We start from the raw sequence: 25,035 nt of genomic DNA, 5'->3' as shown, positions 1-25,035 counted from the left end.
AGAGGGCAGGATCGCATATTTCTAACACCCGAGGGATGCAAGGAGGTGTCATGGAGATGCCAGGAGTGAGGAAACGCTCATCTGCCCATCTGCTACCAAGTCAGAGCTTCTGAGCCAGCATCATCATCTCCAGTAAGTTTGTGAAATGTCAGAAATAAAGAATATTCCAAAACCAAAATTAATAATAATAAGAATATTAATAATTCACCCCACCTCTGTTACCGCTACCAACGTAGATAACAGATCTGAGTATATAAGCGACTTTTAGAAAAGGGGTCCAGAAAAAAAGACTTAAACTGAACTCAATGCTTAGAATCATTTAGAGAGCTAATATATTTTTAGATAGTGACTGAGCCACCTCAGCATGCTAAGTATACCAGGAAAACGCTGACTTAGGAGACAGATGCACTGGTAACAAGTCTCATTCATGGCCAGTGACTTTTGGCAGTGGTTACCGATATTCAGGCTACACCCTACAGGGGCCCAGAGAGTTGCTGCAGAAGGCATGACTCCATATAAACCCGAAGTATTACAAAGTTGAATACGTAACATAACTTACATATATACATATATACGCATATATGTGTGTGTGTGTATATATATATGTGTGTGTGTGTGCATCTCGGGTGTTATTTTAAAAATTCATACAACTGCTTTCAGTTATAAAACAAACATTTGCTTTAAAATATCATCAAATCAGTAAAGCAGCTTTGTTACTCTATATATTTCAATGCAAAGGAAAAGTATTTACTATCACATGGGAGACTGAAAAAAAAAATAATGTAAAAAGAGAAAGCAGAAGCCTCATACCAAAAAGAACTGCCTATATGCTCCCTCAAGTGGAAAATGTTTTCTAGAACTGGGCGACTTGATTACAATCTTTTACTATACCTAAAAACCTAAAGATACAGCAGAGAGGACCAAAGAGGAGTTGGGGTGAGGCAGCAGTCAGCCTGGGGTACACCCATCCCCTGCAACGTCTGGTCAGAGAACGCCGCCTGACGTGACAGCCTGGGCCATACCCTCTGCCTCTGGCCCTCACATAAGAAATGGAGGCCAGGCCCTCTCCAAAGCTCTGTCAGATAACAGGCTCTTGTTCTAAACTGAATGGAAGTTAAGAACTAGGAAATGGCTTAGCTTTTCAATATTCAGAAAAGAGCCTAGTTTTTCTTTTTTTTTTTTTTTTCAACGTTTATTTATTTTTGGGACAGAGAGAGACAGAGCATGAACGGGGGAGGGGCAGAGAGAGAGGGAGACACAGAATCAGAAACAGGCTCCAGGCTCTGAGCCATCAGCCCAGAGCCTGACGCGGGGCTCGAACTCACGCACCGCGAGATCGTGACCTGGCTGAAGTCGGACGCTTAACCGACTGCGCCACCCAGGCGCCCCAAGAGCCTAGTTTTTCTAAAATACATTTCTGAATTTTAAAAGAAAAGGTCTGCCAGGTCATTCTTGATGGGTTGTTTTAGGGAGCTCCCGCTTAAGGCTGTGTTAAAAAAATTTTTTAAGCTCCTGAATCACCACAGAAGTGGTTTGTTTCAAAATGCCAGGAAAAGGACACTAACCCAGAGCAGGGAACAGATGGTTTTGCTGCACACCAATCTCGTGTAACTCCTGAGACTCTACTCTTCTCAATTCCCTGGGCCACCCACAAAAGAAAGCAGCACGTCCTGCTGACTATGCCTGCCCAAAATACTACCTACCACCATATTCGACGACCTCAACTCTTACTAGAATGCTTATAAGCCAGGTCTTTAAAAAAATAAATAAATAAAAAATAAAATACTGGACCCTTAAAAATGGAAGGCAGCCCAGTGTGGTACAGAAAATACCTAGGTCAGTTAGCAGCTTTGGCAAATGAGGTGGGACTGTTTGCGCTGCAGTTTCCTCCTCTGTAAAAATGGGAAAAATAAGATCTACTTCCTTAAAACTCTTGTAAGGAGCAAATGAAATTACACATATAAAGTGCTCATCACAGTGCCTACAAACAACAGCAGTGATGCTCCTCCTCAGCTGCGGAGAACACAGACCCAAAGGAGTAGGCTGTGACCAACAAAATCTTCTCACCAAGATGTCAGGAACGGTTGTCTCGGTCTGGGCTGGTATCTAATGCTGCTAGCCCTGGGCCCTCCCTAACCATTCCTGGGAAGGGGCTCAGCCTTCCAGTGCATTTCAACTGTGACTCCAGCAGCAGGGATACAGGGCATACACAGGTGCACCTCTTTAATTATGCAGATACCTGCCATTACACTTAGACATCATGTGGTGTGGCTACTGTAGAGGAGTACTTCGTGTTTTTGAGAACTTGTAAAATCCCCTTACCCTGTGCAAATTTTAAAAATACTGGGAAAGTAGCCATGATACACAGAGTATACAGCGGCATTTAAATTGGCAATAGAGTGAAAACAGATGTCTGAGTATGGAGGAATAACATTATTTTTAGAAGCCTAAACACAACTGGGTGGGTGGGCAAATTTCAGCATTTTCTGGTCAGGACAATATTAATATCAAGTTTGCAAACCACAAAAAAGCTTCCCACTTTCCCTGAATAAAATGTGGTTTATTAAAAGGTGCGATACAACACACCATCATTTTACCAGTGGTCTATTCCAAGGAGAGTGCTTCAAAGGCTTTAATCCAGTGAATAAAAAGAGGGGAAATGCATATTACATGAAAGAGTTTACACTACTCTGAGATGGCAACAGAGAAAAAAACAAGTTCAGGACACAGAATTCTGATTAAGTCTACTGTAACAATTCCCACCTCTCTGCTGAGAGACGATTGGGGGCATGGTAGACCCCCAAAAGAGCATGAAAAGAGCATGAGCTTTGGACTAAGACTCTGTTTTGATCGTCTGAGAGTTAAATCAAATCACTGCAGCAAAGTACCTAATAGTAAGCTCACCATTAGCAGTGAGCAGAACAACTGAGACTCTAGATAGCAGGGGAAATATGGCTGCATCTTTGAGGAATGTGCCTCAGGTTTTCCAGGAATTCCTTCTCAACTCAGAGGTACTCTAAACCACACACACCCCCCCCCCCGGTGTGGCAAGAACACCCAAGAGAAATGAAGCTTTGCAGAAAGCTAAGAATTCTTACTTATTCTCCCTAGACTTCATCTCTCACATCTTCATTTCCTCAATAATGGGAGTTGGCCACACTAAGCTAGGTTTTCTATTTTTTTTCTTAAAAATTAGCCGATTTGTGATGGGTCAATGTAGAAGGGCAAGGTCATCTGCTCATCACAGTCAAATCTAGGAATGGACAGATGACACAAGACGGTACCTGAAACACAGCTGTCAAAGTAGAGCAAGAAAAGAAGAAGCTGTTGTGTACTGGCAACTTCGCCAAGTATATGGGAACTACACAGAGACTCTGCAGGCATGGAGGGGCAACTGGGCAGGGGGCACAAGCACCCACTTGATGCTCGGGGTGTAATTTATCTTTGGCAATGTGCTTCTTAAAATTAAAACCCTTTAAAATACTACCTTTGCCATAAGTAGACTATAACAAGGCCAATTAATCTTACCTTAACTCATGCCCTTTTTTTAAACTAGCAGTCAAGGATGCTGAGTACTCACACAACTGGGGAGAGATGAGATCACCTTGAAAAGTCCATAGGCATGTAACATCACACCTCTTTCTCCTTCACTTCCTGAGTTTTCCACTTTGAAAATGATAAACAACACACTAACCCCAAAGCTAAACAGACCTCAGTTCAATTCCCATCCCTTAGTCTCAGTTTTCCCTTGTTACAGATAGGGATAATATGTACCTTGTTTTAAGAATTAAACGCAATAATCTCTGTAAGTCATACAACATAGTTCATGGTATACTGCAAGAGCTCAACACAGGGTACCTGTAATTATTCTCTTCTGCTATGAGAGTTTCATGCCAGCCATATGGTCAAGAATCAAGTCCTTGAGTCTCTATTTGTTTGATCCATAGGTCACTGACACAACTCTCTACATGTGTGTTCACCCTGGTTAGAATAAAACACACTCCCAAAACAGAGGTAAAGAACTCTATTCTGATGAGGCACCAGTGATCTTGAGTACAAAAAAGTTGTAGTAAGTGCAGAAGAATTGTAGGTTGATCACAGACTCTATTACTCACTGTGTGATCTGGGGCGAGCTATTTAATGTTGTTGAGTCTCCATTTCCTTAGCTCTGAGTAAGGACATGGCCTACCTTTCAGGTACTGTTCAGAATGCTAAATGGAAAAGTGTATCATAAGATGCTTAACAAAGTATCTAGTACAAGTAAACGGTCTTGTAGGCATGATACATTATTTTTTATTATTACTACTATTAGTGAATATGCCAAAGTATAAAACATCATCCCTTACACTAAGAGATCTAGCCCACAAAAATCTGGAGGAGACTCTTGTGGGCCACCAGTGGGTTTTCCCAAACCACACTTTAAGAACCACTGGGTAGACCACCATGATGTAGAGGTTTTGCATCAAATAGGGTTTTCCTCCATAGCTCTATTTCCCTCACATCTGCCTCCTCCACTAACTTTAAAATATTATTTTAGCCTGAGGAAATGGTTACGGTAGGTAGTGTCACATATTATCATGCCACAGAGTACTGAGTTCATACTACTGATTATAACAGTACTCATGAGGATTAAATAATCTATGTCACCAAAATCTTCAACCTGATCAAAGTTCTTCCACAGTTCCTATTTATTAATATTGACTTTAAACATCATCCTTCTCATAACAAAGGATTTGCTGAAATTAGTCAAGGAAATCTGGAGTTGCTTTGGAAAGAACAGTTGAAAAAAGAAGCAAAAAGTAATATAGTTTCTAATATGTATGCAAAGCAATAATTAGTACAACTATCTTGGGGTAAGAGACAGCTCCTCTCCCCTAAAACACACACACACCGACTCAAGATTCAAGTTAACAGTGTAGGAGCAATTTATTCTAAGTTTTGAACTTCCAGTGGATCAAGTAATTCCTAACCTTTGATTAGTCAGGCAGAAGTTTTAAATTATTTAGCCCTCCGTAAAAGATTGCTTTACAGCTCATTTTAGGAAGTAGATACTCAAAACAAGGTTTGTGTTTTAAATATGATGTTCCAGTCACATTGAAATTTACCATTAACCTAATGATTCCATCAGTTCACATCTGCCTTAAAAGGGAAGGGGGTGGGGGAGAACTCCCAAAAAAGCACATGTTTCTCCATTAATGAATTTTGGCACAATAACTTTTATGTCTATCACCTGGGAGAGAGGATTACTTGACATTTGGGAAACTGAGTATAACTTTATGGGTGATACAGCACTGCCTAGCAAAGGCTAAACTTTTCGCCAAGGAGGAAATAGTGAAGTAACCAAGACCTGCCAAGAACACATGTGAAAGAGTTAATGAGAAATGCCTGTGCCTGTCTTTCCTGGTTCAAGGAAAAGGGCTAAATAATAAAACTGAACTAATTAGAACACATGAATAATATCAAACATCTCCAATGTTTCTCATCAAGTTTACAGAGTTTTACTGGTCTGGTGAAGTTACACTCAAATCCAAAATGGTCCAGGAGCATAATTTGCTGTATAAAACCCACTTAACTATTGCTTCGATTCATATTTGAGTCATTTTTATGAAAAAAAATATGGGAAATTTACAGAGGAAACTGAGCCTTGTGCCTTCTCTAATTCTCTAGAGATGGCTCAAAAATGTAAAACTGCTAACCTGAAAAACTGTGCCTGGGATTTTGGAAAATTTATCAAATTAGAATAAAAAGCTGACTTTGGACTCAGGTTTTAATTAACTGGCAACATTGCGGAAGCATTTCAGGTTTTAGAAAAGTCAGGTCAGTTTTTACAATCAGGCATTATCTACCCTGAAGTATGGCTGCAGGTTATACTGACTGTTGACATATTTGCTTCAAGAGTTCAACTTAAAAAAAAAAATTACTAGCTCCATGTTTTTAGATCAACAAAACGCTCTAAGGCAACATAAAAAGTTGAGAACAAGTCACAAAGAGCCCATAAAACAGATAAATCATAAAGTTACCTCTATGTCCTGGATAATCTTTGGGTATAATGACCTATAAAATGAATTGGGAGGGCCATCTGTAGGTCTGTTCTTAAACAGGTACTGATCCCTGGCAAATGGAAACAAACAGATGTTATAATCTTGCACATAAAAAGGTGAATTTTATTTAAACGTGGTGCTGACAAAGATAGTGTACTCTTCGAGTGTTTTGATTTTAACAGTTCAAAAGTAGGATTTCTGACCATTACATTTACATATTAGACACAAATGTACTTTAACTTCCAGCTCTCTAACACAATCCTGGCCTTTTATTTTCTGAATACCCAACGCATATTAATCCAGCCTTTCATTCTACAATTTAATAAAAAACACTAAGGCAGCTTTGTGAAAAACCTTACTTGGGACACATCAAACTTCCTCCCATAAGGAAAACAACAGCCCTATCCCTCACTCACACCATAGCCTGTACAAGCTGTAACTCTCTTTCTGTGCTAAGTGGGCCAGGTTATGGACACGTATAAAGGTAAAGAACTGTACGTAAGTTAATGGGTCGGCCGAAAATTCCTGCCCGCCTTGCCTCCCATATCTTCAGTCAGAGCAATGACAAAAAACAAAATGTTATTGACGTTCTCATATTTTCTTTTTTCTTATCTATCTTTTGGTAATAGTATCATCACCTAAGAAAAATGTGAAAGGAAAACGAAAACATAAACTCATAGATTTGAAAAGCCCAATCACTCAAACTATATAATACTTCCTAACAGTTAATACTTGTAAAGGAAATAGGCACTGCAGAAGGAATTACTCTAACAGCTTTAACTCCCCCTCCCCCACGTGCCACTTGTGACCACTCCTCCTTCCCACTTTAAAATAGGCCAACACATTTGGCAAGTCAAACTGCTTGTTTGAATAACCAAACTGACCCTATGTCCAAGAAACTTTTTTCAGGGGAACAAGCAACCCAGGAACTTACCACCCTCTTCTTTCTGAAAGTCCCTTCCACAGAGGGTCAGTGCGCACCATTCTTTCAATCAGCTTCTTCCAAAGCATTCCTTCCGAGATCACTCGCTGCCATTCTTTACATACCAGCTCTGCTGCACACAGAGACCTGGCATCCAGGTAAGAAAGAATGTTTTCTGCTATGTGATCTAAGCCTTGCTCTACAAAATAGAAAAGGCAATGAAGGAATGGGAAGGGAGATGGAAATGTACCAGTCACCATTTCTGTAAAGGTAAGAGGAATAAAGAAATCCTGAACCAGGTAACATACCTGACTAGTATCAAAAGTTCAGATATACAAGTGCATGAGTACATAAACACATACACTTCTTTTTGGTTCTGAGTTTTTAAGATAAAATAATTGATGGCAGGGTGCCTGGCTGGTTCAATCAGTAGAGCATGCAACTCTTGATCTGGGGGTTGTGAGGTCAAGCTCCAGGATGGGCACAGAGCTTACTTAAAAAAAATACATTTATTTTTTTAATGGTTATTTATTTTTGAGAGAGAGAGAGTGCGACCGGGGAAGGGGCAGACAGAGAGGGAGACACAGAATCCAAAGCAGGCTCCAGGCTCTGAGCTGTCAGCACAGCGGGATCCCCAACTGACTGAGCCACCCAGGCACCCTAAAAATTAAAAAAAAAAAAAAATGTTTTGATGGCAACAGATTCTATGTATAAAAGTGGATCCTGGACAGGTCTCTATTTGTCAGATGTTACGAAAAAAGACTTATTTGCATTCTTTTACATAACTCTTAGAAAACTACTACAGGGAAATGATTCCTCAAATTTTAAGGATGAGGCATAGAGAGGTTATTAAGTCCTCAAGGTTTCACAACTATAGAATACTAAAACTAAGATTGCAACTCCGATCTCTTGCTCCTAAGTTTGTGTTCTTTCCCCTCTGACTTACCGTCTCTCATAACAAATCATCCATTTAATATATGACCTATGTGAATCTCCTGGAGCCAAGGAGACAAAGGAGAAACACTCACACATCTTAAAAAGCTTATGAAAAGTCAAGTGACAATCCAAGAGTTAAAGTCAGGTCTCCTTAAATGTATCTTTTCCAATCATTTCTTCATCTCCTTCTTATGGAGGTAGAATCCTCAAAAGCAAGAACCACATGTCTGTAAATTCTTGAACCTTATGAGATTTATCCCACACAATGCAAGGGTCATCCCAAAGACAACCAAGATTCAGAGTCTGCCTGACACTGCCATCTAGTAAGGAAATCACAATTTTCATCAACGTTGCCACCTGTGAACTCCCATCCTATGGCTCTAGGCAAGTCTTCTGTAGCTACAAAAAATAAAGCTCACCTCCCAGACCTATTGTAGTGGTGGGAACACTAGACGTATAGGCAGAAAATTTCAATTTCAAGTCAAGGCTCACCATGTAGCAGTTCTCTGACATGAAACAAATATTTAAACATAATCCTGAAACATCACTGCCCCTTGGTCTTTTACCATTAAAAAATGGTAATTACCAGTAACCACTGTCCTTTCGCATACTACCAGTAAGAATCAGATGGAAGAACTTTATAAAAAGATTTTAAGGCAACAAAACACCATATAAGGTAATTACTTGTTCTCTTTTTCAAGATAAATAGAAGCCATATAGTAGCATTAACTTTGCAGGATGTAAGTAATTCTTTTAAACTTTCAGAGCTCAGTTTTCCTCATCTGTATAAGATGGGGATAATAATCTCTATTTTGAAAATATCAAAATGAGATGGTGCATTAAAATGCTTTACAGACTAATGGTTTCTTCAACTCTGAGAATGACACTTTATACTCTTTCTTGATTGTGGTTTACAGGCTTTTCATATACTAATTCTCCTACTCTGGACTAGATCTAATATCCAAGCTCTGATCTGATCATAAAGACTACATACACTGAGACCACTATTTTTTCTGGTGACTGTCATTGTATCACAGTTAATGCAGTCAAGGATTATACTGCCTTTATCTAAGTAGTCCTATCACAGTAGATTCCTAAGATGAGTAAGATAAATAAATTCCTAGGCCTGATTTCCAAAAGGATTTATTAAAGCAATTCCCCCACGGTGCCCAGGTGGCTCGGTCAGTTATGTGTCTGGCACTCTTGATTTTGGCTCAGGTCACAATCTCTCGGTTCGTGGGATCAAGCCCCACATTGGGCTTGGTGCTGACAGTGTGGAGCTTGCTTGGTATTCTCCCTCATCTTCCCTTTGCCCCTCCCCTGCACACAGGCATGCTCTCTCTCTCTCTCAAAATAAATAAATAAACTTAAAAAATAAAATTCCCCCTAATTCTACATTTGTATGGCTAATGGAGAGGTGAAGGGCAGCTTCATGCAAAAGTTTATAGTTATCCTTACTGTAATTCACCTTTGAAGCTTAATCTGACCCTTGCATGTCACCTCTAGAATTCTGATTCTGTCATCCAGAAGAGTGGATATTCCACACCAAATCTGCATGATGGGCAAATGTAGTAAGTCTTTATCCCAAGTTCTTGGCAAACATGTTAAATGGGTCAGAACCAAGGACAGCACCCATGATTCTAGATCTGTATTTCCATCGAGGCTACTGTGGATCCATTCATTAAATACTCACAGTACCAATACAGAGCCACTGGTTCTGTGGCCACCCGGATGTACTACTGTCCAGCCCACATCTCTCTATTCAGTGTTCGGATATTTGGAGAAACTCTGCCCCCCATAAAGACCCTATCACCTTTACCTTTGCACCATTCTTCTGACCTACTAATCTGATAGGCTTATCCCAATCTCCCACCCCACAATCAAGTGAATTTGGTATGGTTACTCTTTCTATTCCCTTGCTGGTGCTTCCTACATAAAGTTGGTATTGTATTTTTTGTTTACAAGTTGGCAAGGAGCTGCTTTGTATCCCTTTTTTTAACATATATAACCCAAGTTCATGACACAAAAATTATAAAATGCATATAAGCAAAATTTTTAATCCTTAAATCCTCTCAGAGATAAAGGTTCCTAGCATTCTGTATACATCCTTATAGGTTTACACAACCCTACACGGTCTCTTCAGCTGCAAATTAATTAAATTTGATAATCCATTTTAAAAGTCTGCCACAGTATAACATTAAATTTACTAGCCAATATCCCCCAAGTACACCCAACCTCAGGTCTCCAGCTCTTAACACCAGGAAGTCTGCTCATCAATCATCTCAGAGTACTATCCATGCAGGGCTACCAAATGCAGTTGTACAAGCTGTAAAGGGTACAACTGTACCTAGTAGCTCTCCCTACGGTTTTCTAATGTTTGTTTATTTTGAGCTGCAGAGAGAGATGGAGAGACGGAGAGATGGAGGGAGAGAGGGAGAGCGAAAGAGTGAATCCTAAGCAGGCTCCATACTGTCAGAGCAGAGCCCAATGTGGGGCTGGAACCCACGAACTCTGAGATCATGACCTGAGCCAAAATCAAGTCAGACACTTAACCGACGGAGCCACCCAGGAGCCCCTCTGCCTATGGTTTTCAATTACTTCTCAACGTTCCACAATTCTGAAAATCACAACTCTGTGTTCAATCACTACCCTGGCACACAATGTCTTTAGGTCTACTTGTCTATAGAAGCTATGTGTTTCCTTTTTGTGTATCTCCATGATCATGTGCTCCTTTCTTCCATTTGCATTTAAAATCAGGGAGATCCATGGATAATCATAGGGTACTTGTACCTCTCCACTGCTAGGGCTGACAAATTTACTGACAAGAATTTCAAATTTCAGAATCTCTCTGCCCTCTACAATCACATTTTCTTTTAGCACCTCTAATCATGGGCTAATAGATTTAGCTCTTCTCTGAATTTTTCTAATTCTGGGTACTTATCTCATCTAGTTTCTTACATTCTATGAGAACAGTCACCTTTCAAGGTCCACATTACTTCCATATCGTCAACTAAATCCTCTTAATTGGTTATAAACACACCCCTAACCAATTCCCCTCATGAGTCCCTCGCTCTGAGTGATGAAATGCATAGTGAGATAAGAATGCATCAGATAGTTGCTTTCTCACTGCAACTCAGTGCAACTTCCTCAATGACTGCAACACCTCCATCGTCTCTATCTGAGCTGGGAAAGTGGCATCCATCCAAGTCTTCTACCTGGCTGGGTGGTCCAGGAGCTGGCTCTCAGAAGCCTGTGTAGTTGTAGTTGAATCACTTAGGGCAAGTGATTTTTAAAAATAAACAGGGGCACCTGGGTGGATCAGTCAATAGCGTATCTGACTCTTGGTTTCAGCTCAGGTCCTCAGGTCATGACCTCATGGTTCGTGGGACTGAGCTCCGAGTGGGAATCTGTGCTGACATCGTGGAGCCTACTTAGGATTCTCTCTCCACCCCACTCGCTGTCCCTCCCCCATTCATGTGTGTGCCTGTGGGCTCGCTCGTTCTTTCTCTCAAAAAAAAACAAAAAAACAAAAAAACAAAAAACAACTTAAAATAAAACAAACAAAAACACCACCACCAAAAACAGATTCCCTGGACATTTTTTTGGTCTACTGAATCAGCGTGTTTACATGGTGAAGACCAGGAATCTGTCTTTTTAGAAGTGCCACCAGATAATTCTGATACTGGGAACTACTGCCTTATAGCAATTGATATCCTTTTTCGTCTAGTGATAGTCTAATGACTATCACTGAGTTTCTACATAAGGAAATCTCAAACACATCTTTCCTCCTCTTTCAAATGCCATCACTCCAATCCAGCCACATCTCCATCATATCTAGAAGACTGACTTCCCTTGCATAATGCTTTAAGTTCACGCCATCAATTCCAGGAGGCAGGGCATTTCAGTCTCTTGGAAAATGCACTGGCTGTAGAGTCAGATAACCTGGGTTGAAGCAAATCAGTTTTCCTTTTTGGATCTCAGTCTCCCATAAAATAGGAATAATATTAGACACCTGTCATGAATGATCTGATATGTGCACAGTAACACTCTGACAACAGTTATTCTCAATATCCTCATTTTACAGAGAAGGAACTTCTTAGCCTTGTTGGGAAGGTTAACAGGAGAAGGTTACGAAGGAGCCAGATACAGAGCAGGCTCTTGCTAAGTGTCAGTCTCTGCTCTCCTTCCCTCATCTCCAAATCCCCTTAACTGCTACCATTGGTCAAAGAAACTAAGCAATGTTGCTCTTGTTATTTTCCACAAAGAACAACGCTGAACAGCTCCTCTAGCAAAGCACTAAAGCCCATTCTAACATCTTGGTGCTAAGTCGCATATCCCCTTAAATGTCAGCATAACAGGAATCCCACAACCTCTATGAGAACACCTTAGAACAGTATCCCCAGGAGCCAAGCAGACCATGTAACTTTCTCGTTTCAAGCCTATTCAGGACAAAGAAGTTACTGAAGAAGGTGGGCCATCTGCTCAGGCCAGAAAGTGCTTTGAAGTGTTAAAACTAAGCATTTTCTTAAGTACCAATATCTGGCTCTCATTTCTCTATCTTGCTGAGACCCCCCCCCCCCCCGTCTCCCACTACCACCTCCCTTCCCAAGGCAACAAGAGGACACATTATGGTTTCAGAAAATGAGGCCAGAATACGGCACACACAATGCTGAAGAAGTGCTTCTGTTGCTAATTATAGGCACCAGACGAAGGTCTGGAAAAATTTCAACAATAAATTAAAACAATTAAGAGGCACAAATTTCAAAGCTCAGTATGTAAACAACACTATATCAAAATGAAACTCAAATGTATAATGTCACTTCAATGCCCTTGACTACAGCCAGTTTTAACACAGCTGCTTAGATCATACAATTACAGAAACTTTTATTATTTTAGAAACACATTTCAAAGGGCAGCTGCAAAGAAACTTCCTTCCCCACCTACTCCTGCTGTCCCTTCCTAGTCACAGATCTAGTGGTAAAATCTGAACTTAGCAACCTTTTGAGAGAAAAAACAATGCAACTGCTGACAGCAATAGGATGTCAATGGATGCCTTTAACTTGGCATATACAGACCTAAGGATTCAGATAGAAATGAAGTGAAATGACACTCAAGTCACAAAGCTCAACATTTTGTTGTCCCAACAAAATGGCACAAGCATCTACCTCTATGATGTCAGGATGAATCAATTCAGAAATTAGCAGGTGAATAATTAAAACTTCCTGGCAACAAATCTTACTGCCTCTGGAGAAGCAGGTGTTTCCTGTCTCTCCAGGTTTTTTTTTTTTCTTTTTTCTTTTTCTTTTTAAAGCTACCATCCTCACAATACCCACCAGATGTCAGGCATATTACATACCTTGTCTTTAATCTTTACAATATCCCATGAAGTATTATTATTATTATTCCCATACAGATAAGGACACGGAGGCTCCAAAAAGTGGGCTCACGTAACTATCAAGTGCAGGGTTTGGGATTCAAATTTAGGGACTGTCTAAATCCAACACCCACACTCTTTCCACTCTGTCATGCTGGTCCTTGGCCCTACACCCAGCCTGAAGCCTCAGCTATGCTCTCTCAAGACCTTTGATTTAGTCTGTCACATTTACAGTCCATAACGGTTTATCGCCCTTACTTGGGGATAAGACAAATGAATAAACCATGGCCAGGAAGCTAAGTGTTTCAAAATTCTTAATTGCTCAGATACCTCACCAAAAACATCGCCAACGCTTATCATCCTCTTTGAAGTACAATCTGCCTCTACTTCAAATGATGTAAATTTTCCCTTTAACAACAGTTCTTACAAACCACAAACTTAGCCTGCAGAAATTGACATTGCAGACTAAACATTTACCATGATTTTTAGAAAAGCATATCATAATTATCACTTTTTCCACTGAACCAAAAGGAGCCAGAGACCACAAACATTTTCCATTTTCCCTATACTGACAGGTATGATATTCACAGTAAGCATTAAAAAGCGAGAACTACAGACAATTTTTATAGAATTAATGGTTTTCCCAATCAAAAGAAGTCTTAACTTGACAACTGAAACAGTAAAACTTCAAACTCAAGATCATCTATGGTAAAAGTTCAACACCAAACTAGAATAGTGATTACTAAGTTGCTCCATACATTATTAAATTTAAGTATGCACGTACACATGGACCAGTTTCTCCCCTAATACTCTTAAGGCAGGGTCTGTGTTAAGGAACTAATGCCAGGTTTAATCCAAGTCTACTAGACACGAACACAATCAACTTGGCCAGCTTGTCCCCAGCTATTAGATTCGTATGTATGATATATACTGACATATGTATATATGTTCAGATCAAATCCTGTTAAAACAAATAGCATTTTAACAAAAATATTTCCATGTCCCAGCCAATGGTCCATTCATTTCATGTAATATTCAATACCACAAAATTCCACTTTAACAGAGATATGGACAATGCCTTAAAATTCGCTGTAATGAAAACTGAATTGTATGCAATTATACTAACCATATTTATATACATAACACATGTTCATCTGTTCTGTCTCTTCTCCAAGACTGTACACTCCCCAAGAGAAGGGGTTGCCTCTGGACTACACTCTGCAAATCAAGAGAACTTCAACAGTGCCACCTTGTGGATATTCTGTAAATACAAGGTGAGTTTCCTGGCACTCTAAAATGTTTGAGAAGCAAATTACAGGCAAAAATAAAATAAAACCAAAGCAGCAGAAAGCAAGCAAACCAAAAAACAACAGGTTTCCTTGAGCAAAATGGAGGCATAGTTTCAAAGCACTTATGAGGAACAAGTACCATCATCGAATATTTAACTGTCTGATCTTTTCTAGATATGAGATGCAACCTGAGTCCACAGAAAGGCTTGGCTGCTGGAGGTTCTGAGTTCTGGCACTGCTCATACCAGAGAGACGGCACCACATGGTCAATCACCTTACTTAAACTCACTTATAATTCTCTCCCCCTGAACCCCTCACCCTTCTTCCCTCTCACACAATTAAAACCATATCTGTTTCCTCCTTTCTCCCTATCATAAATAACTGGGCTGTAAATTGGGTTGTAAACATGTATTCTATACTATGGCCAATAAGAATTTTCCAGAGTAATCCTAGCAATTTCAGCCTTTGCACTAACTTTTGAACCAGCCCCCACCATCACCCACAATTCAATCACCACAATAACCAAGATGTATGATCTTCGTCATTTCATGAAATTTCTCTGATCCTTGGCTTCCTGGTCTATAGAGTGAGAAAGAGGATTAAGTGATGGCTAAGATCCTTCGTAGCAATTAAATACTACACAATTCTAGAAAGAGAGGGTTCTTATTTTCTTTTCTAGAAATACTAATGAATGAAATGGAGCAAACGGTGCTATATTTCAGCATAAAATAAACCAGAAGAGTCAAAATTTCCTAAGCTAACTCTCAAATATCCTTACACTTCCACTGTAGAAAGTAAATGTACACATTTTGGAAGAAAGATTCGAAATTCAAAAGTGGCCTTTCAATTTGCCTGAGACCTGAGAACAGCTCCTATTTGCCATGAAAATACTTAGAGCATGGAGTCCTGATGCACTGTAAATCACAGACAAGCTAAGGAAGGAGCCTCCTCTTTGAAGAGAAGAGCTCTTCTTTGAAGAGAAGCTCTGACGGGACAGGGCTGGTGGCAATGGCACTTTTATCCCTGGCTATTTCTAGGTCTACCCTGGCATGGCAGTTATATCCTCTAGACCACAATGACCATTATTAGAAGAAACATTCTGGCCAGCATTCTCTTCAGAAATCTATCTTACCTAGCCAAATTTAAAATTAAAGTTAAAATCAAAATTAAAGGAAGAAGGAGAAGGAGGAGGAGGAGGAGGAGGAAGAGAAATAAAGAGAGAAAACACAGAATTAATGAGTGATCAAAAATCAAAGTGGGCATAAAACAGGCAGAGCACAGAGGCTTTTTAGAGCAGTGAACCTATTCAATATGATACGATAATGGCAGATACATGTCATTACACATTTGTGCAAACCCAAAGAATGCACACCAAGAGTGACCCGTAATGAGTATGGAGTGGGTGATAATAATGTGTCAATGTAGGCCCATGTGTCCCAGAACAAATGAGCCACCTGGATGGGAGGTTAACGGGGGAGGCTGGATGGGATGGTGATAGTGAGGTAGGATGGGGATATGGAGACTATATGAATTCTCTGTATTTTCCATTCAATTTTGCTCTGAACCTAAAACTACTCTAAAAAAATAGTTTCTCTCTCTTTTTTTTTTTTTTTAAATCAAAGTAAACTTAACCAGAGGAGTATGGGGATGGGAGGAAGAGGGAGAGAGAGAGACAGAGAGGGAGGGAGAGAGAAAAAGAGAAGTGGTGAGGGAGAAGATCCAGAAATAAGTTTTTCAAAAAATGTAATAAAGACATGCCATCAGTTTTTCCAAGACATTTGTACCATTCCCTACCCTAAGTGTCATTTTAAGTACAAATGAACATCCTAAACTTTGGGATACTGCTTAAACATAAATGCTGTAGGAAAAATTATCTCATATATTTTTTAAATTACTTATAAAAGCAAAATCCAGATTATATATAGGCTACATCAAAACTAACAGCATAGGGATGCCTGGGTGGCACAGTCAGCTAAGCGTCCAACTCTTGATTTCAGCTGAGGTCTTGATCTCACAGTTCATGGGATCAAGCTCTGCATTGGGCTCTGTGCTGACAGTACACAGCCTGCTTGGGTTTCTCTTTCCCTCTCTCTTTGCCTCTCCCCCACCTCAAAATAAATAAACACTTTAAAAAACAGGATAGCATTAGCTCATTAAACTAAACAATGGTATGACCAATGATCAACACCACTAATCGTGGCAACTGCCTACATTTCCTATACAGATCCTAAATTATAACTCCTTTTCCAATGCCATAATAAAATATAGTATGGGTACCAAAGAAACTCACACTGTAGTCACACTGTACTCATTCATTCATTTCACAAATATCTACTGATTTCTGCATAGGCCCTTGGACTAGACATTCTTCTACTGCTCAGCTTTTTAAAAGACAAGTACAGTTACCTGGTAAAGCGGTAATAAAGTCCCGCTGCAACATGGGCTTCAGGTAAGAGTTAATATGTCCATGCTGATAATGACACATTCGTGAAATAAGGTGTTCCACAAATTCCACTTGATCTGATTCAGACCACTGGTCAAAATATTTAATACACAAGTCTTTTTCTTTTTGATAGTTTCCTTCTGATGGCCTCTTTCTGGAGACGATCACAGATGATGTTCCATTACTTATCTATTTTAGAAAAATAAACAAAAAAAATAATTAGTTTGACAAAGAAAAAAACTCTAATTAGTATTTTATTGGAAACATTTTTCACCCTGTGTATTTAATCTTAAAATACCAGCTATACCCTGAAGCCAAACTCATTCCTTTATTAATTCATTCATGAAGTAATTTAAAACGTATTTAGGGCCTCAAATTAAGTCTCTAAAGTAAATGTCGAATTTACAGCTATTTATAAAGCTATCTGGTGTCCCAAGTCATCATTCTCCAATGCTTATTCCAAAACCACGTGGTTATTAGATAACCAATGTCAGAGATAACTATCTTAGAGAACGTGCTCAACTTGGCAAAGTAGCAACTGATTGACTATTAGTAGTTTGCTTTACTTCTTCAAAGATCAAAGTCAATGCTATATTCATCTAGCCAATGGTTCTCACACCTGTGTGTGCATCAGAGTAACAAGAGGGCTTCTTAACAGACAGACTGCCAGGCTCCACCACAGATGTCCTCATTCTATAGGTCTGGAGTAGAGCCTGAGAAGTTGCAAGTTCCCAGGTGGTATTGGTGCTGATGGTCCGGAGAATGCACTTTAGAGACCACACTTTGAAAACCACTGGTCCATTTAATGAAGAAATCTGAAGGCAATTCAATCTAAAAATTGAACCCATCTCCAAACTGTTACCAGAGTTACTAGACTGCTAGCAAATAACAGTTTAGACTTTCACTCCTTTTTTTTCTTCACCTACTCTGAAAGCAACCTAAGGTGAACCACATACACCTCAAAAGATTCTCATCCTATAGAGTTGGTCGATGATATCCCACAGACTCCTATACTACCTATGCATCATTTCTCCTCAAAGCTACATGGATGATGGTTCTTGCATAAAACCAGTATATTTCTTAAAAAATAAAAACTACATATACTTTATCTGACAACAGCATCAAAAAAAAAAAAAATTGGAATCCCCAGACTGAAGCCACAACTGCCACTGGTGTTATGAGGCTCAGTAACATCCCTGTTTAAAACCAAAATTACTTCAATGTTTTTGTCAAACATTTGCCAAGCTATCTACCAGTCACTCCTTTGAGAGCCCCTTCATGTGTAACACCAGAAATAGCCTAGAAGAGAATTTTGAAAACTGAAGAGTTATATTACAGACATGCATTAACTCTATGCACGAGCTTATCTCAAGTTTTACACAGAAAGAACCAAGAGCTTTGTTATCACTATGTCCCCTAATTTAACTGAATCTATCCCAGAAAGAAGACATCCTTCATAAATAACCAAAGGAGTCTGACTTTCCTTATTAAAATCTTATATATCATACCTCTCTGCAGCAAGTTTTTATGTCCACATTTAAAGGTACATAGTGAGAAGGCATTCACCTCCCATCCCATTTATCTTACTACCTCCTTCTCTAGGGATGTTTTCCTCCCCCCCCGGAAATTGGATGGAGAGCTCACTGACACTGGGTACCACCAGAGGGCAGCATTGAACAGAAATTTATGATGCTGCTTGTAGTTAAGACCTCTATCTGACAGAGCCCAAAAATCAACGTTCAAAAAAGTCAGAAGTGAAAATTCTTCACGGTGGTGAGTATCAGCTAGTATAAGGGACATCTCTGCTACTTTTAAGTATAAGGATGTTGAGTATAATGTTATAGTAACTGCCCGACTATAGGCAACTGGTTAAAGCAAATAATAATACATCTACATAAGGTACTATAATGAAGCCATTAAAATTAGGTTTATATAGTAACATCTTAATAACGAGAACATGTTTATGAAACAATATTAAGGAACAAAAGACAAGATGCAGAATTTTATACAGCATTACAATCACGGTTAGTTTGTGCAATGGGGAACACACAAGACAGAATAAAGGATATATTAAAAAAAACAGCCGTATTTCCTTCCTCCTTCTTTTCTACATTTTACTCATTGTAACTTGTCAAAATAATTGCTTTCCTGACAGGTTAAATATATGGTAACAACTTGCATTTGTGTACTGCTTTATAATTTCCAAAATACTTTCACATCCATTATCATTTGATAAGCAAAGAGATTATTATTTCATTTACAGAAGGGTTCTTAAACATCTAACTTCCCTACAGCATTGGTATACCATTAACTAGTTAACTAAAAGAACTTACGAAAGAAAAACTGAAAGCCAAAATGTTAAGAACCACTGTGAACTGAAAAATCAATAGTCAATGAAGAGAACCCTATTGGAAAATACGGAGCATGAAGGAGGAACAGACATCAAGCTGCACACAGTTCCCCCGACGCAGTGGCAAGTGCACAGTTCTACAGCACGTTTCCCATTTCTACTTCTAGCCACCTGCTGAGCCCAGATTTTCCTGACATTGTTTTGCTTTGCTTATTTCATCGTAAATTTGTTGGGCATACTTTATTCTTGCTAACTCATCTACTCCTCTCATTTCAAATCAAATGAACGCAGAGAATATTTTTTAACATTATTCTCTTCATCTTTAGGTTTATTTGCCTCTTACTGTGTCTTTCTGAGGGGCAAAGTTATTTGCACCATAATGGTTGATGGAAAGATCCAATCATGAAACTTTACATAGCATCCCTCCCCATAGCTAGGGCAAAAAAAACCCTGGGGAATTGGGAGGAAAACTGGCAGGACTAAAAAGAACCAAGAAAGAAGAAAGGAAAGGGCAAACTAACAAGAAATGGGGAAGAAGGGTGAGGGTAGGGAGACAAAATCACCAATGCACACACACTGGTATGGCATGGTGCTATTCTGGTGACAAAGGATGCCACCACTGACCATCTTTGGCTTGGACTGTGGCGACAAACTGAGTATTTTAGGCTACAGACACTTCAGAATCTTTGTAGCAACTCCAAAATTTTTTACTATTCGTAATGACACTTCCTGAGGAACAGAAGATAAATTAGGGTGAATTCCAAAACTAGCAAAATTGCACAAAAGAAAACAAAAACGCTTGCTTGGCTCTGGTTTTCATTGAGGACATGAGCTGAGGGAGCATCTTATCTATAGTAAGTCAACTGCTCTTATCTGTGCGTCGTCATTCCTACCTGCCAAAGAGTATTTTTCTTTGGGGACTCATCTTCATTTTGATCCTCCATAACTGAAGTGTTCTAAGGGGGGAAAAACAGGTTATTTGAATTATGCCGAGTTTTGCAAATCCTACACCAAAATATAATTTTGAAAACCCAAAGTAGAATGTACCAACACCAACCCAAGAACTATTTGGCTTGTGACTAACAGATGCCATTTTGGGGTCAAAAGGGTTGTGCTCATCTTCATACATTAGTTGAAGTTACAGTTAGTTGCTGGACAAAACTAAGCATAAAGTCTTTATTTATGAAGGCTGGGCATACTTAGAAAACAAGCTAAATTATGGGACTGGGGCTGAGGCTCTACCTCAACCATCACTGTTATTCTTTTAACTTGTGGCAAGAAGCCACGGAGACCCACTTAGTTCTTTGATTGCACAAACATTTACTAGAATGTCTGCTATTCAGTAATCCATCCCAACCATCACCAGCAATTAGGACTGCCAAGCTCTGGAAGTCCCTCCTTTTCTCTTTCCTTCCTTGATAACCTTGCTTTTCTAGACCGGCTTTGCAATCTCCCTTAGCAAGCACCAGTGGTGGGTGCCCCAACTTCTTCCCTGAAGGGGAGGATGCTGGTAGCCAGTAACAATCTGGCTTGCCTTGGGAATGCATTAGCTTTTGATTTTTGTGTTTACCGCACAAAGAGGCACTGTGTGATTATTCTTTCTAGTGACCTAGTCGCTCAATAGATGCCCATTAACTAGAGATTATACATGATTGGATTTTCCCTTTTGAAGCTCCTACCTAATGGCTAAATGGAAACTTAATGAGAAGGGGAAGTGGGAGAGTAGTGCTCCGAAAGGAATAACAATTCAAGAACCTCTAAGATTCTTTCCCAAACCTAAAGTTCTAAGATTGGGGTACAAAAGATAAACTGTAACACTCCACAGTATTATTCAAAAGAATCCTACAGATCTGTTTAAGTCACTGGTGTTTACAAGATTCTGTTTACTGCCTTTAGGGATAAGCCTATCTCTCAAAAGTTCCCTATTTTTCCTTTTTTTCTTCAAGTCATAAAATGTTTGCACCCACACAGTATTTCCCAACGTGGGTAATGACAGAAGAATCACTACAGAACACTAGTGCTCTGCAGGTCACATAACTCGCTCTGATCAGGAATACAGTATGTAGTACAGCAGTGAAAGGCTTTGAAACCAGAGAGACGTTACATTTGTGAGGTGGTCACTTATTCAGTGTGTGTGTGTGTGTGTGTGTGTGTGTGTGTGTGTGTGTGTGTGTGTCTGAGTAAGGTGTTTTACCCATGGACAAATACAAACCATATAGAGGTACTGTGGGATGGAGACTCCCCAGCACAGTGCTTGGTGTGTAACTGGTACTCAAAAAATCATTCATGCCCAGCTTTGAAGATGCTACTTTCCCTTAAGTGTTATCGTCTCACACCTTTTAACCTCAGGCTTTGACAGAATGGCTCCAGATGGCTGCCTGTAGAGAAAATCCACTGGCTCCCTCAATAAAATCTTACAAGTCCCACAGTGCCAAGGTCTGCAATGGGGGAGAAGGGCAAACGGTCAGGGTTCCCACATGTGAAAGCCAACCATGAGCTAGAGAGGAAGACATTGTGTCCAAGAGTCCAAAACAGATCTAGAGTAGACGGTAATAAATGATCCTGAATGGGAAGAAGAGGGTGGAGAAGAGAAAAACAAAAGTAGTACTTCTCTCTCCATGTAATTTTCCTTTTACTGCTATCTTGAAGGACTTAAGATTCATAAAGCTGGCAGGGGAGTGAACAAAGTGGAAACAGTGACTTAATACATCATCTGCTGGGTCCAACTAGTAGTTACAAAGCCATCTTTGCAAGGTCACAATGTCCTGGGTTCTAAGAGAGTAACAAGAAGAAACCATGGCTGGAAACATGAAGAGTAAGTGTATAAAGTAGAAGAAAAATGGCAAGTCCCTGCCCCCATCTTCAGGCACCTGAGGAAATGTATGAGGAATGCATATATGTAGGGTTTTAAACTAAAAACTTTTGGGGCGCCTGGGTGGCTCAGTTGGTTAAGCATCCGACTTCGGCTAAGGTCATCATCTCACAGTTGGTGGGTCCGAGCCCCATGTTGTGGGGCTGACAGCTCAGAGCCTGGAGCCTGCTTCAGATTCTGTGTCTCCCTCTCTCTCTGCCCCTCCCCCATTTAGGCTCTGTCTCTCAAAAATAAATACAATGTTAAAACAACTAAAGTAAAAACTTCTGTTATACAGGAGTCTGAACTCACCAGAACTCTTCTGACCTAAGCTACCTAAATACTTTCCTTACTCAGGGAGGAAATAAAAAGTCAGAAGTCCCTACAGATTACACAAGAAACAACTGTCTTTCTTCCTTTCACTCATTCCAAAACAGAGAAATGGTGTTTATTTATACAGATGAGAAAGAAACAACCCCTCTAATAAAAATAGCAACTATTCTCTTAAGGCTTGATAAAAGTGGATAAAAAGATACGATTTAATAAAATTGTATTTAATAAAGCCCTGGGGTGGCCGGAATAGCTCCCCCATCATACATATCTTTTCAACTTCTCTTATAAAGCCCTGAGGAGAAGCTGCCGAAGGGAAAATGCTACTCTGAAGCTACATTGATCAGAGGATCATTTCCCAAGAGTCTTCCAGGTGACACAAGAGACGCTCAGAGAAAAAAGGGTCCCACGGTCTAATAAAATCTGACAAATGCTCTATGCTGCACAAACACTTGCTCTCTCCCTCCCCACCTCCGAGGTTAAAAACCACTTCATTAAGGGGCACCTGGGTGGCTCAATCGGTTAAGCATCCGACTTCAGCTCAGGTCATGATCTCACGGTCTGTGAGTTTGAGCCCCACATCGGGCTCTGTGCTGACAGCTCCGAGCCTGGAGCCTGCTTCAGATTCTGTGTCTCCCTCTCTCCTCGCCCCTCCCCTGCTCATGCTCTGTCTCTCTCTGTCTCAAAAATAAATAAAAACATTAAAAAAAAACAACAACACTTAAGACACTAAAGGTTCAGAGATGTCTCGTAAGTAACAATCAGGTTAAGATAGTTTAACCTAGCTTTCCCAAGTTTGTTGGACATGGACACCTCTCTTATTATAACAATACCTCTTTTAACAAGAGCTCAGCAAATACTGGAAAACACTGGACTAGGGCAATAGCATGCAGAAGTCCTCCCTCCTCTCACTTCACCAGACCCAGGTTTCTGGGAGACAAAGGAAATGACCACTTTGGTAGGCACAAAATATTCCGAGTCTCCTCTCATCTTTCCCAGACTGCTTTATGAGCTGAGTCTATGTGTAGGTACAAAAAGCTCTAAGTCGTGATACATCTTTGCCAGTAGGTGCCACCAGCTAAGAGAATATATGTCACTTGGAAAAATCTACTTTAAGAGTTATATAAGAGAAATCCATTTCCTACTTTAAAAATGCTACAAATTCGGCATTATGAGTTTCATGATAGAAATGCTTATACAGGGGCACCTGGGTGGCTCAGTAGGTTAAGCGTCCAACTTTGGCTCAGGTCATGATCTCAAAGTTCGTGAGTTCAAGCCCCGCATTGGGCTCTGTGCTGACAGCCCAGAGCCTGGAGCCTGCTTCAGATTGTCTCCCTCTCTCTCTGTCCCTTCCCTGTTTGCACTTTCTCGCTCAAAAATAAACAAACATTAAAAAAATTTTTTAAGAAAGAGAAATGTTTATACAACATAAGATTTTCATACAAAAGGAGTCTTTACTCTTTAGAGGAAGCAAAAATAAAAAAAAACACAAAGGATCTGGAAAACATGGGAGCATTCTGCCATTTTCTTTAGTGTTTTAAAATTGGGGGACTTAAGACATTAAGAATGACAGACATATAATGCAAAAATGCTATTAGCTAACTTCATTGGGTCTCTAATCTAGGCTTGTTTCATACATTGCCTTTTAATTTTGAGGAAAAAATATGAATGTATATATTGCAATTTTACAAAAAAAAATGAGGAACAGATAAGTAAGTGATTAAAAGTCACAAAGTTGGTAAATGAGAGATGCAGGAATCAGATCTAGGTCTGTTCTAATCTAATCTAATCTAGGTCTGTTCAATGTCCTTTCCGTACAGAAAAACACATCTCAAGTATTTTCCAACTGCTGGTTGTAGCCTATGAAGTTCATTTAATGGGCCGCAATCAGCATTTTCTAATAAAACGAAATTGAATCTGGGCATTCCCCTGCTCACAAAGGTAAGCATAACAAAAATCACAAGGGGTAAATAAAAGGAATGAGCAAAACCAGAACAGGAAAATTCAAATTAAGGAAAGAAAAACTCATTATTGCACAAGGAGAACAATACTCAAGTCAAATCACTGAGTGACAAAGAGTTTTTAAAAATCTCTAAAAGTCGTAATTTGTGAAGAGGATAATGTGTACTTTTATATATACACTAAATATAAAATTCCACAAAATATATCAAGGAAAAAAGTTATATATATTTTTTTAGTTTTTAAAACACCCTTGCATCTTTGACAGATCAAGTAGACCAAACAAATAAAAGCTTGGCTTTCCATAGAACATTAAAAAAACAACTGTCAGAGCATCCCAGGCCACAGAAAAAGTATCAAATACAGTCAGAAATCAAGAAAAGATTATTGTGTTAAGATCAAGCCAAGCAGAAATGTCCAAATCTAGTTTGCTAGTTACTATGTGCCACAAATTCCAAAGATAAACAGAACAATGACTCACACAAATAAACCAAACACCTCTGTGTTGTTATTGTTAATTCCACCCAGGCCCCTAGTCTA

General features: G+C 39.6%; 1 protein-coding gene across 4 annotated transcripts in view; it reads right to left on the bottom strand.

Moving 5' to 3' along the window:
• The window catches only part of FBXW11 (F-box and WD repeat domain containing 11), a 122,403-nt gene that overhangs the window by 24,328 nt on the left and 73,040 nt on the right, over positions 1-25,035 (bottom strand). For 2 of the 4 annotated variants that reach the window (XM_047091205.1, XM_047091198.1), the window contains 4 exons: positions 20,249-20,311; positions 16,969-17,194; positions 6,976-7,162; positions 6,021-6,111 (listed from right to left, as the gene is read on the bottom strand). In XM_047091205.1, coding sequence (XP_046947161.1) covers positions 6,021-6,111; positions 6,976-7,162; positions 16,969-17,194; positions 20,249-20,299 — 555 coding nt within the window. In that variant the 5' untranslated portion in view covers positions 20,300-20,311. The remainder of the gene's footprint in view (positions 1-6,020; positions 6,112-6,975; positions 7,163-16,968; positions 17,195-20,248; positions 20,312-25,035) is intronic. The other 2 variants (XM_047091211.1, XM_047091220.1) reach the window with 1 other exon arrangement.

This window comes from Lynx rufus, unplaced genomic scaffold (assembly GCF_022079265.1).
Source record: "Lynx rufus isolate CCGP_SWC_20201006 ecotype Redwood Valley unplaced genomic scaffold, mLynRuf1.p SCAF_1, whole genome shotgun sequence".
NCBI classification, from domain to species: Eukaryota; Metazoa; Chordata; class Mammalia; order Carnivora; family Felidae; genus Lynx; species Lynx rufus.
The sequence above is the reverse complement of the archived record's forward strand: the minus strand, read 5'-3'. Positions and strand labels throughout refer to the sequence as shown.